Source organism: Falco peregrinus, chromosome 2, assembly GCF_023634155.1.
Source record: "Falco peregrinus isolate bFalPer1 chromosome 2, bFalPer1.pri, whole genome shotgun sequence".
NCBI lineage: Eukaryota > Metazoa > Chordata > Aves > Falconiformes > Falconidae > Falco > Falco peregrinus.
In genome coordinates this window covers 69,405,551-69,422,693 of record NC_073722.1, presented here as the reverse complement: position 1 = coordinate 69,422,693, position 17,143 = coordinate 69,405,551, and the positions used below count along the sequence as shown (strand labels likewise).

At 43.5% G+C, this 17,143-nt stretch overlaps 1 protein-coding gene across 1 annotated transcript in view; it reads left to right on the top strand.

Annotated features, from left to right (window-relative positions):
* The first annotated feature begins 261 nt into the window (after positions 1-261).
* Positions 262-17,143, top strand: part of ARHGEF38 (Rho guanine nucleotide exchange factor 38) — a 36,345-nt gene continuing 19,463 nt past the window's right edge. The window contains exons 1-3 of the mRNA XM_005238085.4: positions 262-512; positions 10,528-10,718; positions 13,184-13,307. Of these exons, the coding sequence (XP_005238142.2) occupies positions 323-512; positions 10,528-10,718; positions 13,184-13,307 (505 nt within the window). The 5' untranslated portion in view covers positions 262-322. The remainder of the gene's footprint in view (positions 513-10,527; positions 10,719-13,183; positions 13,308-17,143) is intronic.

The window sequence follows — 17,143 nt, the reverse complement described above, 5'->3', positions numbered from 1 at the left end:
GCGGAGCGTGCCCTGCGCAGGGAACGGGGCCGGGGGCGGCTGCGGCTCGGGCTGGCCCTGGAACCGGCCCGCCAGGCGTGCTTGCACACAGGGCAGGTGAATGCAAACACTGCCCGGGGCGTCAGCTTCCCGGGGGTGGAGCTGCTCCGGCACAGGTGGCAGGGCTGAGCCCGGGGCCCTGCAGAGCCCGGGGTGCCCCGCTCCAAAACCAAGCCCAGAGCAACCAGCCTTCGCAAGGGCAGCAAGTTCACCTCCCTAAAAATCAACCTATTGCCCCCTCCCCCGCCACTGCCACCGCCAAGCAAGGCTGGCCGTGACGAGCATGGAGTGTCCGGGGAAGGAAGGCGCGGGGGGCAGGAGGAGGAATTTGGCGTTGCTGAGGAGCAAGCTGTACGTGGGGGAGAGGAGGAGGACGACAGAGCCCGTGGTGGAGAGCACCGCTGCTGCCGGGGACCACGGCACCTTGAGGAGGAGTCAGTCTGACAGGACAGAGTACAGCCACAAATTACAAGGTACGGGGGAAGCTTGCTTGGTGCCCTCCTGCTAGGGATGCTCTGTGCTGGGCTTGTCTCCTGAACGCCTCCAGGCTGCAGCCTCGGGAGAAAGAAGGGAACGGCAGTCTCTGCCCCCGTGCGCTCACAGTTCGAGTGAGCAATTGCCCCCTCTCGCCTTCAGCCCCCACTTCCAGGCTGTGAGATGTTTCCCCTAATTTTTCTAAATAATGTCGTGTAGGCACGACACAAAATGCAATCTGAGGTGTTGGTGTATTCCTGAAAAATGCATATGCAACCGGGTTTCTTCTCTTTCGTCACCAGAATGCATTTGCAACGCAAACAGTAATGTGAAAATACAGTGGCTCCATCCTATCTGTCTTTGGCGGTTGTGTCAGGTGGGGTATATGCTAAGTAATTAGAAGCATCAAGGGCAGTTTTTCAGTTAAAAATACCAGGATCTATAATGTGTTTATCCACTGCTCAGATTGTACAAACCTGCACTGAAGTATGTCCAAATACATGTTTTGACGGATATGCTGATTCAAATGATACCTTTAAGGAGAGGGTTTCTTTTCAAATAACCAAACTGCATCTGGACCAGAAATTGGCAAAGTGTGTCAGTATTGGCCCTGTTAATCAAAACTTAAATGTGATGCCACAAATTGAGACACAGCATGAAGAATGTTTATGGCTGTTTCTGGGAGTCCTCTGGAACACAAGCTGATGAATTTCTGTGGGTTTCCAGGGTGTTGAGCAACAGGGTCCCATCACAAATACAGGGTTTGAGTATTACTATAACATAAGCTTGTATTACTCGTAGTGATATAACTGCCTGGTGACAGTCACTCTTGTGGCAATAATCCTTTATGGGGAAATAAAATAGGAAAATACTTTGGGTGCTGTATAATGGTTCTGGTGCACTTAATTAGGAAATAACATTCCTTCAGAGAGACAATAAAAGCAGAAAGTAAAGTAATAAACCTGAAAATAATAGGATTTCTATGAGGGCTGCATATGCTGAGAACAACAGAGCAGTTCATCGATTATGCTGTTCCCTCCTTATGATAGCTAATCAATAGGATGAAAAATTTTCAGTTAAGTCAGGCACATGCTGCAGGGATCTGGCAGGGGTGTTTCAGGGTACAAGCACAGATCATTATGGCTGGGCATGCAAGCTCCTGGCACATGTCCCACCAAAACAGCAGTTTTTTACTCATGAAGGGGGTCACCCAGGTCAGGTCAAGGTTATCAGAGCGATATCCAGCAAAAAGTGTGAGATCTTTCTGCCCCGTGTCAGCTGTATTTGTACTATGAACGCCTCCTGTTTAAAATCTGGAGCAAAGGAGGCGGGGAAGCCGAGGTAGTCATGGCAGAGCATGAGGTTATGTTTATGGCAGTGGTCCAAGGAGACAGTAAATCCAGCTTTACAGCTCCTGCCACCGGCTGAGACTGCCATGGCCACTTATTGCAAAGCACTGGTCTGCTATCAGCTCACTCTGCTTGCTCGTGTTTGCCCAAGGAAAACAGTGATGGGTTAACAAGGTACCTGCAGGCTTTATATTGGATTAGAAGTTGCCTGCCCTCAGAGTGAAAATACAAAGTCGGTAGAAATTCCTGTGAAGTGTATTTACAGTTGCAAAAGAAAGAAATGTCTTGTGTGCCAAGGCTTGATCTGGATCAAATTTTGCTGAGCTAGATGTGCCTGAATCTGATAATGATCACGGATCCCAGTGCTAGTGTGCTACCTGCCAGCACTGATGATGCGCTATGATTGTATGCCTTTATGTTCTTCATTTTTCTCACTAGCCCTTGGATGCAAAGCAGCTTACTTCAAGGTGAGGGAAGTGGTTTTGTTTTGTTGGCACAAAGCTTTTTAGTTCTCCATTCTTGGCAAGAAAACCAAACTGTTCTGTTGGTGACATAAACGCTCTGTTGTGTATTGCCAGGTCGGGACTCTCTAATCACCCTGAAATAGTAAATGCTTTGCAGAAAGATACAAATGGTAATAATTTGCACATGCTTCTCCCATATGAATTGGAAGAAAAGCTCTGTGCATAGTTGCCCCTCCCTTCTATAGTCCTCTGTTGGTATGTTTTCTAACACACAGTCAGCAGAGATGTGGCAGGCATTAGCACAGACAAGGATGTGTAAGGCAGGGAGATGCAACAAGATCAAACCCTGCAGAGGGGAATCTCCTGTGAGTGGAGCAGGTTTCCACAGCTAAGAGTCAAAGGCTGCAGGACCCCTGTCTCTGCTAGTGGCAGGTAACCTAGGCAGAGCATGAGGACCAAGGTGTCTTTACACCCCAGTGCCTATGTCAGCATTGCAGCATCTTTGCACAATGTGATCCACGGGTGAGACATCTCTTGAGGGCCCTTCCAGCTCTGTGTGTGAAGGGTTCCCTGAGTAGAAACCAGGCTGTTGCCACTACCCACTCCCACCCCACCCCCACCTCCACCATTTCCAGCAACTCTGAAGTATATGCTCAAAGGGTAGCTCGGTGTATTAGAAATATAGGTCCCCAAATAAAAGCTTGTGAGCAAAACCAAACCAAAACACAGAAACAAATGAGCAAGCAGCAAGGCATAAAAACTCCTGAGAATTCAGTTTCTGCCCCTAGATTTCTCTTAAGTTTTGCTGGTTTATACAGAATCAAAAATGTTTTCTGTAAAGAAGGAGAAAGGGAGCCTACCACCCAGATCTCCACAGTAATCTGGGTGATTTGCTCTGTAAGTCTACAAACATGAGCACAATAGCATTGTCAAAGGTGCCAACTTCTGCAAGTCTTTTTTTACTTTAAAATTAAGGATTCATTAAAAACACAAGAAAGGATTTTCATGGTTAATTATACTAGACACATCTATTCAATACCTTATCTGGTGTGAATGGCCATGCAACACCTCCTGGCTTTACTTGTTAAAAAAAGGAAATAAAATGCAAAAGTAACCATTATTTTCTCAAAGAGCTTTGCAAACATTAGTGCATCTGTTTCAACTCATCCTGTGAGACAACCAAATGCCTGCAGCCCCATTTTAGATAGAGGAAAATAAGACAATTGCCATTAAATGGCAGATTTGTGATACAACCATGCAGTCATCTAGAACTCGGGTTGTAGTTGCATTCTTGGATAAGTCCAGAAATACCTTGATCAAGCCATATATATATATGTATATATGTATATATGTATATATATATATTTCTTCCATAGTTTTCCATCAACTGGACAGAAGCATCAGTTTTCTAAAGAGGGAAGAGTGGGGTTAAGGAAGATATATTCACTAGCATTTGTGGTGAACACAGAAATAATATCAAGCGTCATTATAAAAGCTAAGAGAGCTCCTGTGCTATTTCTACGCAATGCTCTGCTCTACGTTCACTAGAAAATCTTGCACATATGTCCTTTCAAAAGGAATGAAGAACATGCTACTGTCCTTAAGCAATGGCACAAAAAGGTATTTAGCAGGTCTGTTTTCAAGTGTATTATCTGTAGCTGTAAAAATAACTATATTAATATCCATGTACTGCATTAATGTTGGGATCTGTCTTTGAATTAACCTAAAGCTACCATTCCATGGAGTATCTATGAATTTGGGTAAGAAGAGTTTGCTTGATGTAGTTATTGGCACGTAAATGTTTGCAAGATCAGGGCGGATTAAGATACAGTGTATCACGGGGATAGATACTATCAACCAAAAAGGGCAGCCCATGAAAAGGCACACATTGTTGGGTTTTGTTAATAATGGTACACCAATCCTGGTGCTTGGTGTGAAAAATGAGCTTTAGAAAATGGTGGTTTTCCAGAAGGAATTGGAGATCCCATTTGCATTGTTCAGCGAGACAATGCATGCCTTGAAAATAGCCCTTGTTTTACAGATTTATTACATGTTAACTCCCTTATAACTTTAGCTGTGAATGGGTCAACTGCACTGTTAAATGATTTGCACATGCTTCAATTTAAAATACAGCAGTGACATACCTGTAATAGATACAGTGATTAAAATCACACAGCTACCACAATATTATTGCATCAGAGCTTGTATCTGAACCCCAAATTTCACGTTTTGCCCATGTCTAATGTATTTATGAGAAATAACCCACACCAGAAATGACACAGAAACCTACAACGTTATACAAATTCCTGGAAAGCTGCTCTCCCTTGGTGTACAAAAGCCCAGTCAGAGGCAACTGATCCCCTTTTGCTCCACCACAAGCAGGATCCCTTCCTCCACCCCATCCTCTTCCCTGCCTGCAGAGCACACCACTTCTTCCTGCGTGGGCAGCCCATGTACGCAGCTTCTCGGCACATCCCGCCAGGAGTAAAGGTCCTCCGCGCCTCTCCCCAGTTCCTTATTTGCCTTGCGCTATGCTTGCTGATTAACTTTCTGTGGAGTACAATACAGAAAATATCCCGTTTCACTGCAGAACGTATTGATCTTTGGAGCGGCTGGTTTGCTGAACTACAGTAAGGAGTAAAAGTCTGGATTATTTCCTGAAGCGCAGGAGATGGCCTGATGAAAATACTCCCCTGTGCCTTGCGATGAGAAATCACAATCTAACAAATACTTCTGTTTTCTCCCGTGCAAATTTAGGTGTGTAGGATTTAATTCTGTTAACTTGCACTGCAATAAAGCTGGAGTTATTCCTTGAACTTATTGCAGCGGCAGCCAGGCTGGGAAGCGAGCTCACCTTTTCAGAGCAGAATCCATTTTGTGCTGCTGTGTTTGCACAGCACTTGGCACAACCAAGTCCTACCCTGTGGCTTAGGACTCTTGGGAGCTACTGCGGCACAACTAGTAACAGCAACTGGGGTAAAGGAGGGAAGACCAGGACCCAAGGTGGTTTACAGATCCTTCTCTGAGCATATCAGCAAATGTTCTATTAATTGGGATGCTCTGTGTTGTGGGTCACACAGCTCACAGATCGTACAGCTAATCTGTGCCAGATCTTGAGGTGCACGTGTCCCAGGGCAAGCGGTTCAGGTGCAGCCCTTCCTCGGTTCTTACTTTATTAATTATTAGCTCAATGCTACAGGAGTGATATATTTATATCGGTATATGACACACTGGAAAGGTTTATTTGTAAGTATTGGCACTAACAATGAGGGCATTCTTCTGTCACCCGATGATAAGTGTTCTTTCCTTTCCACTGTGGTCACATGGGATCTCTCTGTAGTTCTGTCAGCACACATATAATTAAAGCGGTCTGCTGTCAAGGAATTGAAGAAAGAACTTACGTGTTGAATCTAAATATTTTCTGTACTTTATGGAACAGAAAAATGATCAAAGATTGAATGACCTAATTGCAAGGAAGTCTCTGATGCAGATTTTATGAGCGAACCTGTTGCCCAGGAAGACTGGCGCAAGGTCATCCTGGTCCTGCAGTGTTCTCCTCCTCTGTTCAGAAAGGGGGCTTTTTGCATGTGTAACTTGTAGCCCGTGTGTAACAAACCTACTCCTGAACAATGCTGCTGTTATGCGTGTCTGTGAGTAAAAGACAAAAAGGCATTTTCCACAACCCTCACCTAATCCTTTTGCATTTCAATGCCCAGCTTGGAGTTCAGCTGTTTGCACCATATTGTTGCACTGTAGTAACTATGGTGCAAAACTATAACACCCCCCCCTATGAAGTGGTCCCTTACAAGAGGAGGGGGGATCTGGAGTAAAACTCCTTGTGTATCAGCTCATGTGATACACTTCTTCCACTTGCAGTGGGACACTCCGTCTTTCCTCACTGCTTGTCCCATTTCAGGCTCCCTCGCTTCCAAAGATCCCAGTGTCCCTGTGCCCCGCAGCCTTCCTGGCACCCGCAGTGGAAGCAGGGGTGTAGGGGGCAGAGCCGAGGCCACAGTGCGAGTGGAGATGTGAGGGGGGAGAGAAAAGCTGCCACGGTAGCAGTCTCTGAACTTGGCTGCATGCATTTGATTCCTAAATCTAGCTGATAAAAGCTGGTGTACATTCCTGTGTGTAATAGCTAGGTTACCTGAGGGTACAGGCTATCTGAGGACTTGCCTTCATACCGGAGCAACTTTATCCAGGGTGCTGTGAGACTTGGGTTTCATGTGTGAAAACACAGTAACGCTGTAATTTATCTGTTATACCTTGATAACTTATCCTTTCACTGCTCCCTTATGCTAGGCAAAATCCCCATACCTGCACAGTGCAAGTGCACAACGTGCATTCCTTTGGCATCCTCCAAATGCTGCCTAAGAAATGAAAAGGGCTGTTACTCCAACACTGACACCGCTGTGCTTGTTGCCATATTCTGTGCCAGTATCTTCATTCCCAGGTGGAAAGCACTGGGTGGGGAGAAACCTGGGTCCTGTCCCCAAGGACAAACCTAACATCCAACCTGAGCATCTTACCTGGGAGGAAGGATAGAGCAGGCCTCTAGGAGCTGCTCAGCCTCTAGGTGGGAAAGCCAGGGAAATCTGCATGCATAGAGCTTGCAGACCTGCTATGGCTGCTCCTCCAGTCGCTTGCTGTGGATCCCCCCCGATATCTCCACCGGGCCTAGAAGAGAGCTGCTGCATTTGCATGTTGCAAGCTCTGTTCCTCCATGCTCTCACTGCATTGCTGGATGTCTCCATCTGGGGGGTATTTTTAGACTTTGCACTTGCAAGAAGCTTTTTGTAAGATGTGTGGCTGCTTCGTCCATGTCATCACGTGGTGAACCTCTTGTTCTGTGCAACTAGAGCTGTGTACATCAATACACAGCTGGAAAACCAAAGTCATCACCTTCCTTTTCAAAGCAAAGTTCTCCAGAACTCCACTCCTGCAGGTAACTGACATCACAAAACAACAATTGCAAACATTACCTTCTACTTTACATTTTTATGCCTACTAAAAGTACCTCCTACTTTTTTTTTGTAAACTGGTCTTAAGATGCAGCTGTCTAATAAGCCATTCAACAGGGTTTTTTTCTTTTTTCTAAACCTGGCGTCTCCAAGGAGGAATGAGCCAAATTCTTACTGTAACAGTTAATCCTCAGCAGTGTCTCCTCCTGCTAATCCTCTCTCCCGAACCTTTCTGGGGCTGGTACATGTTACCAGGTAGAAATGAGTCTGCTCATATTCCAGATATGCACTTGCTGTTTGTGCATTCATTAAACTTTCACTTACTCCACAAGGATTTCAGCAAGCAACTAATGTTCTCATACTGGTCAAAAGCAATCAGCTGAACATGAAATCACAGGTTTTGGCTGTAAACATCACTTCAGGATCTTGCTGTTGCATTTTATGGAGACAGACATGCCTGAAATGAAAAAGTGAAATTATTGATGAAGATGGAAAATTATATTAGTTTTAACAAAAGGATACATTTATTAAAAAACATGTTTTCTATAAGGAAACAGCATCTACCTGATATTTCTCACGGCTATTTCTTCCTGTTGAGAACAGTTTTTCTTTCCTGGCATTATTATCTATCATGCAATAAGGATAATAGATGAGCCCTGACATAATTCAAGAATCAAATTTGATCAGGGCGATCTAATGACATAAACTGAAAGAACAGCCTCTCGAGGGATTGCGACTTCAAGCCTGAAGTGGGATACAGTGGTTTTACTTTGCTCATATAATGCCCTCCCCTGCCACCGGTATAATAGATTAGAAAGTTCCTTGGCACAGCATCTTGTGTTTATCTTAAAATTCCATCTGATATCGTAACCATGTTGCATCTGAGACAAAACAACACTTCTGAGATCTTCCAGGACATCTGGTCCATTCTGTGCTGTCTTAGGCGTTGCCCTGAACTCTCACATACAGTCACATGCACACAGATATTTTCACACCCTACCTCAAGAAAAATGCTTGAGGGAGCGATTGATTGATTGGTTTTGGTACAGAACTGCAACAGAAATGGATTTTTCATGTGGTTCCTTGCGAATTTATAAGTGTGGTTACATACTCTTAAGTTTTTAGAGGAAAAGTACCTGCCATTTTAGCATGTAAGCAGCAGGCAAGGTGGTCTCATTCTGCAACTTTAGCAGAAAATTGCTCAGAGGGAGCTGTGGAGTGATACTGGTACCAGTTCTGCTCTCCTCCTCATTAAAGTAAGGGCAGAATCTGTTTTGTCCAGCACACAGCACCTTTGGTGCATGAGCTCTGCAGCAGCGTGAGCTCCTGTGCCATCCGTGCATTCACAACAGCACAGACTCACTAGGGAAAGATTCAGCTTAAAATTCTTTCGATAGCTCAAGCCTTGCAGAGGGGAGACATCCTCATCATGTCTCCATTTTATGGTCCATGTACAGACTTGAGGACAAAATGTTCATGCCTGTGTTATACACAGACTTAAAGGCTAAAAACTCAAAGGTAAAAAGTACTTCTAAATACAAAAAAGTCTGGACAAAACCAGCACCCCCTGCCCCTGGGTTTGCTTGTGTTCCTTGTCCTCACTGGTTAAAAGTAGCAGTACAGAGGCAGAGGTACAGTCCCAAAATCAGCTATTTATAACAATAACTGTGATCCTGTCGGTCTCACTAGAAAACCTGATGGGAGAAACATTAATAACAAAACTGTCCTTTCTGAGTAGCAGCGGCCAGCTTAATTGTAGAAGGGGTTAGGAATGACGATACACGGGATTTGTAACGTTTTACACATCTCAGCGGAAGACGGCTCAGAGCCCTCTCTCCTGAAAGCTGCTTGCTTCTCCCACAAGTCCAGCCCCAGGTTGTCATCTGCAGCCTGGGCCGGTGTTGCACAGGCGAGCTGCACGCTGTTCAGTGCTCACTTGAGCGCTCATGATCTTGCCCTTGAAAATCAATTCAAACAACTGCAATATATTCAGTATTGGCTATTAGCAAGCAAAGCATCAGATATTTCTTACTATTGCCTCATTATACAGTACGCTTCGTACAAGAACTTGACATGAAGGCGTAGCAGTGTGATCCTCGGCAGAGATTCCTGTCCTTTGCTGCTCAGCAGTAAAAGCCCATGCTGTCAAAGCACGACCTGGGTAATGCAGAGATGAGTACAGAAATGATGTGTCCATCTTTGTTGGTACTCTGCACCATCTTGTGGCTAGCAGAAAAACACCAGAATAGCCTCTGAAATCTTCAACTTCTTTTTTTGTGTGCGTGTGTTTTTTCTAATAAAAAATACAGATTGTCAGTGTACACAGATAAAAATTTGGTGCCCTTATTACAGCTGACATGGATGTCTGCAGGCTGGCTTATGAGCCAGCAGAAGGGAAGACCACTATTACAGGTAAGTAGGTTGTGTGCAGATCCTGTAGCATACACAAATTACCTATCTGTAGAAGACTCACTTGCATTTCCTTTTATTTGGAACAAATCAGATATTCTAGATCTTAAGTATGGAAAAATAGTTGAGACTGGCCTGATCCCAACGATCCAAGAAATTATTGTTATTGATCATTAAGGGTTTTCCCATATTCTCCTGTAATTCCTTTGCCTCTCTCAAAGAAATCTTTTTAAACAGAAATACAGGTTTCATCATCACTGTTAGTAACACTGTCTTCATTTAAAAGTTTGTCTTCCAGTACCTGCAGCCCTCAGCCTCCCGTGAACAGGCTCAACATTACATTGTACAGAGCAAAGGTTATTCCACTGAAGTTTATTTATGGTAAACACAGCCTTTTTCTTCCACGGGAACACATTTTCTCCCATCCTCCAAATCATAATAGATGTCAGACCGAGACTGTGTTTTCAAAGGTGTAGAAGGCATCAGCTATCCTTGAATTTCAGTGTGATGAGGATCAGACTTTCCTGTGCTCCATGGAAAATTTCTGCCCACATACATAACATCAAAGCTGGGGGAGCCAGTGATGTCTTATCCCCTCACTGCCAAACGGGTGGTTTCCTTTGCCAAACCCATGTCCGCTTTTCGAGGAGGGAGATGGGATGATGCTTGGTCTGATCTGGGATTGCCATTTCTTATGCTTCTTTTCCTGCTCTCCATGGCAATTTGGGAGCTTCCAACTGGAACTGTTATGTTCCCTCATGGCTGTGCAGGGCAAGCTGCGTGAGCACATGAGATTATGATGCTCCTCACATGTTTTCCTCTTTTAAACAGAAAAAATGGCTCCACAGGTGGGGTCCTCGACCCCTGCCACTTCGTCGCAGGAGGATGAAGAACAAGTCAGCAGACGCATGATGGCCAAGAGGGTGAAAATCATCGCAGAACTCATGCAGACGGAGAAAGACTATATCAGCGACCTGGATCTCTGCATCAAGGAAGTGATTCAGCCCCTGAGAAACAAGCAGGTGAGCGCCGGGGGTGGAGGATGAGACAGTGACGTCAAGGTCTCAACTCACCCACATTCTGCTTGCAGATAATCTTAATGCAAGCATAAGTGTCACCGCGAGAGTCTGACACGTGTGTGTCAGGTGCATAAAGCCTGCACCACTGGCCCAGAGCGCAGCATTGACGCTATACCCCTGCTCACGTGCTGCAATAGCAGCTTCCACCTCTCCATACTGCTCTGTAATTATAACCCCTGGTACATGCTCTGGCAGACCTTTACTGTCGCCTCTAAAAGCAGTAAAATACAATTAAAAAAAAGTATTTCCCACAATAACAACCTGGAAGGGCATGAACCTCCCCGTCAAGGTAAATTCAAGTTGTAAAGATAACCTTATCCAGCCTTTCAGGCATCTGTGGTGGAGAAAAACCATGCCTGATGGACCAGTGAGCATGTCAGAAATTTGCATTCTATTCAGAAAAACGTGTTTTTAAGAAGGAAGGCTCATAAACTATTTTTCAGGCAAAAATCTTACTAGGCCAATGATACCCATGTTCTTTTCCAGCTGAGACTTCAAAGAGCACCTTTTCCTCAACACTATTTCAATTTGTAAAAGATTGTGCAGCTGAAAGCTGGGAATAGATGGTTATCCACAGAAAAATTCATGTTTGGTGGGGCCTGCAACAGTGTTCACAGAGGCTGCACTAATGATACCTGCTGCTAACAGAGAATAAAAATAATTTTAAACAGACCCTTAAACCACGTATTCTGTACGTAGAGCATCTTATGAAACTGGTGACAAAATACAGGTGCAGATGCCAAACTGTCTTTAGATGACATTGGCATTGTCTCTTTGAGAAAATGCTGTGACCAGCTGAAGCCTGTGCTGTTTATGCTCCTGCAGGACCTTTTTCCTCTCTTAAAACTCTGTCAGAGTTTGTTCCAACCCATTTTCAGAAGAGCTGGCATCTGCTGGTATAACTTGAAGGAGTTCTTGACTTCTTCGTCCTCACTTGTTCATCCACTTGGAAGTAGTCTCCACTTGACTCGCTCCCCAGCACCGAACAAGAGCATTCCCTGGTTGAACTCGCTGAGAATTTTGACAAGCGTGCTGTTATTCCTTTGCTCTTTTCCAGCCAACTGAAAACATACGTTTCATTTCTGTCCTTTGTCACTTTATTAATGTGTGTTAAGTGTCCATGCACAGCGTGGTTACAAATATTATGCAGGTATTGTGCTGGAGCGAAGGTCAGAAGTCCTGTACTAGGTCTATACAGGAAAAGTAATTTAGAGATTATAACTGTCTAACTGTCTTAATTTAATAACCTTTGCATTTTTAAAAGGCTTTCAAGAATGTTATATGGTTTTAAGGCTAGTTCTCAGATAAACTACCGTATTGAAAGTTTGTAATGTGTTTAAAGAAGGATAACATTTAGAAAATTGACCTAGCGATGAATGTTTCATATTTCCAAATGGATAAAACATGTTTTAGACCCTATAAAATAGTTATAAAGAAATTAGCTGCATTAGTACTGAAAGTATATTTCTGATTCTGTTACAAGAGCATGCAATTTGATCCTCCTGGCATCTGGTAAGCTGCTATGTAAGTCAGCAATTCTGTTTCTAATGGAGAGATTAATTCGGAGGGTATCAATATGGGTGTCGAGATCAGTCTTGCCTTTGTTCTCAGTATTAGCACATTGCTACGGGCTATCTCCAGTTGTCCCCAAGTATTAACTATTGCCCTGCTGTGTAAGGAAATAACAACTACTGCATGAAAAGTATGTGTACTGGAAACTTTTTACTTGCTCTAAAATGAGTAGGGGCATGGAACCAAATTTTCTGTTGGTGCAAATCAGTGAAGTTCACTAGAGACAATGTTGTGTGCCCAGGCTCTGTAGGAAGCTCTTAGTGTTATATTAATACCCAGAATTCTAAATGTATTTCTTTTAGTGAAAATTATATGATCTTGGCTGCATTTTTGGATTTATAGTACAACTAATTCAAAGTGGTACCACTATCTGGAAATCTTTGTATCTGGTAGCTGACACTGGGGCGCCAAGGTCTCAGTTTATGCAGTGGCATCTGCTAGCAACTGGTAATCAGGGAATCAAGTCCACTGTCAACTATTCTTTTCCTCAGTGGGAAAGGAAACAGACATTTTAAAGCCAGCTAAGGATCTTTTCTTTATTCAGATGATAATATTTATTTCCTTCCTAAGTAAACACTTTCAGATTAGGAATAGATCAAAATAAGGTTAAAAGCACTTGATAACATGCCCTTTGTTAACTGTGTCAACCATATTGTACTAATCTGAAAACCATACATGTGTCCTTGAAGTCACAAGAAGGATGTTTATATGAGGTTTTGCAGAAGTGGTGCTTCCTGGAGTGTTGAACACTCAGGGCATAGCATGAGAAGGTCTGTAATACACAGTGTCCTTCTTTATCCTTTGTCAGTAGCTGCTTAATATTTGTATTCCAATAGATTGCTCACTTTGACGTGGATGGCTTGTTTAGCAACATTGAATTGGTCCATCAAGTATCAGCCAAACTGCTGTCACTGTTGGAAGAAGCCACGACAGATGTGGAACCACCCATGCAAATAATCGGTACGTTTACTGTCCTCTTGAGTTCTACAAAGCTACGTGAAAGAATAAACATAACGCTCACCTGTCCTCTGCCCTCATCAGACTTAACTAGTACCACTCCCAGAGGCCAACATGCTACAAGCTGTCCATGACACAGGAAGAATGACGTGTGAAACCTGTCCATTTGCTCTATGTACTCGTATGATTATGATGCTCTTTTTCCCATCCATCTGGATGTTGAGGGAGAGGAAGGAAGGAGAGAGTGAGTTTAGCACGAGTGAAAACTGCAGCACTGAGTGATGCCACATACTGATAATATCCTTTTAATCCAGTTTGATATTGCCTAACTGTTCACGCTTCCACCATCTCTTACATTGCGTACTCATAATTGTGCCATTCAAGAAAAGCATTAAAAATGACTGGAATAATAAGCATGTCACAACCTCACCCCACCCCAACCATTGTAAATGTGCATCTAATGGGGATACAATTAATGTAAGAGGTGATTAAATGTGCTTAACAGGTACATGGTCAGTAAAGGCAGGAAAGCTGTAATTGGCAAGAAGTTTGCAGGAATCTGTCCAGGAATGTCTGTAGGGATCATGGGTATTTTCAGCAAACAGGTTGACCCTGGATATGTCACAGCAGTGACATTTTCTGCAGATCAGGCCGTGAATGTTAAGGCTGTGATCTATTCACTTGACATCCTGGCATAGCTTGAGAGATTTAAGAAGTTACTAGTCATCAGCTGTCTCATAACTGCCTCTTCAGTGCAGAGGTAGTAGGTAATCCACCTTAAGGGATAAGGTGAGAAGTCTCAATTTGCTTCAGTGCAAATGATTCTCAGAGGACAGAGAGGTTCTTTCCTCCCTAAACTGGCCACATACCACAGGTAATGTTACAGAAAGGATCCCTCTTTTCACAAATAATGGGGTAAAAACTTACCAGTTGCTGTTAGACTAAGAAACATGATATTCAAACATATGAGGCTTGGGAAAAGTATTCATCCTGGTATGTCTCAGTCTGGTTTGCCAAGGCAACAGCTTAACACAGTTTGATGTGACTGTGTTGTTTGGCGATATTTCAATAAAAGTGCATCATCATGAGTCATACCCTTAATAAGCAATGTTCTATTCTAGCAGGAAGTGCCTTTCTCACAGCCAAGACAATCATCCTTTTAGTTCCCTGCCATATCCAGAAGTAAAGACACAATTTCATCCATCTAGTAGGGTATATTTCTGCAGAATCAGACAAAGAACCATGAAAACGTACGAGATTGTGGATCACAGAGTTGGCTAACTACTGGCAGGGAGAAAGATGACAAACAAGGTGTGAGACATTCTTCCAAAGGCTCAGGCAAAAGCAGGGAGAATAATTGCATCACTATAAGCAATAAGTTAGTCATCCTTTAAACGTACATCAAAGTGATAGTTTTGTTTTCAGGATCTTCATAATCAGTGTAAAAGTTGTCAAAGCTGGTCTATAGAAAAAAGCAGGCTGGGAATGTTTAACACACCCATCATACTCTATCATGTTTATGGTATTTAAACACCTTTCATTGAAATATCTTACTTTGGAAGGCAACCCAGTCATGGTGAGGTTGAGGAGAACTGCTAATTCACTGGTTTGCAACCAAAACAATATGGTTGTTCGTATTCATGTCTTATTTTAGTCTATGTTCTCCACACTTTATGCTATGTCCACATTGACGAGTAGTAATGTCCAATAGGAGCAGAGGTTTAGAGTGAAACACTTGCTGCTAACGACCTGGTACCATTTCAAGAGGTCTTACTTCAGACTGGCTGTAGTCTGCTCCTGTGGACTGAGAGATGCCCTTTATGGTTGCACTGCGTAAGACGTGCTCTGGGAGTGTCTTCTGGTAATTACCATCCTCAAAGGGACCTAGTTTGTATATCTGTCACTGCTCCACCTCACAGCCAAGGCATGTGAAATGCTTTGAGACTACTGAGACTGGCTTCAAAAGCCCTGTCCTAAACTCAGCTAAAATGCTAATGTAGATGTACCTCCTGTGGTGCTTGGTCTTCTGATGCTAAATGCCACTGAGGTTAAATACCTTGTCTATTTCTCTCCTGTATTTTTTCTCTTCTCTGTTCTGGATACTGTACATGGAGGAATATGAAGACTTAGTAACCTTACCCCGGCTTTAGCTATTTCGACCCCTTCTTCCTCCCCCTCCCACTGCTGTCCACACGGGGAGCACCACTGAAAGCCACAGGGAGAAACTGTTTCTGCTGCTCAAGCCTTCCTCCTAGGATTGTCTCCTTGAGACTGATGACCACCACACTTAAGAAGAGGCATCAGGCAGATTGGCATCTGTCAGAGTGCACAAAAGACTGTATTTTTAAAGCTGTGCCCAAATACAATGTGGTTTTGGTCCATAAAGCAAGCTCCCACAGTGATATGCCCACAGCTCCTCTGATTCAGTCCATATGGCTCAGAACCAAGTACAGCTTTAGGCTGAAGAAATCCATCTGCTTTTAAAAGGCCCTATCCATGAAATCAGCACATAATTTTTCTCATCATTGAGCATCAATGAAAGTATCCGTCATTGTGACACAATACATCAGGGAATAGATCTTGCTTATCTCTTTCATTCTGGAGAAGAGAATGATAATTTCCAGCCTCTGAAATGAACTGTAAGCCTACAGTTTACATTTTTGCTACTGAAAAGGTAACCTCACTTGAGGGCTTAGCATAGTAGAGGCCGTGCTAAGCACTTGGAGTTCTGCTAAAAGTGAAAACTGTGAGAGCTCAGCACCCTTGAGAATCAGGCACCAAGGGAACAGGATTAAGAGAAAGCTTGTTAAAGTTTCCCCTTACGCTGCTGGCTTTTAAAGGCACATATAGAGAGTTTATGGGAAAGTCAGGATGCAATGTGCATCGGTAGCCATCAGCAGTAGCGTTAAACACAAGACAGAGAAGACAGACAGCTAAAGAGCATTAACTGTAAGATGGTTGTGCTTCTCTGACTGTGGTCTTACAGTAACTAAAATGGTAACTCGTGTGGTCTTACTCCATCGCTGTTGTTCCCTTATTTGCACCTTGAAACCAACATGCGTTAGACAGCCCAGTTAACCTTCGCTGCCAGGAGAAGAAACCCAGAGCTGTGTTACTGTGGTAACTGAATCATTTTTCACTTTAAGATGAAGCAGTTCAATGCAATGTATTATGAAACAGCCCACTCTGGTCAGGATGAAACACACAGGATGCCTGGCAGCTTGGTGCTCACTCTGTGAATGAATAGAGAGCTCCCAATTAATGTGGTGTTCGGCTTTTAACTTTAATAATCATTGCTATAACTCAACAGGAATGCTTATAAAACATTGCACTGATGGTTGCATAGATGTAATTTTCAGTACATGCCCGAGACAGGAGTTTTCACCATTGCTGTTGTTTATCATCTGCATTTCCAAGCTGATCAGGTCGCTGCTCCGTAAGGGTGTAAGAACCGAATGAATCTCTCGGCAGAAGAGATGAAGCATGCCTTCACCACTTGGCTAACATTTCTTACATACACAGAGACTGACACAGGAGTTTTAGGCTGAATTAGGCACCAGAATGAAACGGGTGCAGGACTATTCCAGTGCCTCTAAAATTCTCAGCTGTTGGGGGAAAATGGTGGGGTGAAGGACTGGAAATGGAAATGTTTTCCCCCATCAGTTGTATATAAGCCTAGACACTCTATAAAAATGGCTGTAATCCATGGAGGTTTTATTTAATTAGGGGAGGGATGGAGGCTGTTCCTTTGTCATGTGAAGAAAAAATCTCTATTCTAGGTCATAACAATTGCCATTTCAGGATTTTGCAAAACAGATAAAAGTGAAATGGCTAATGGG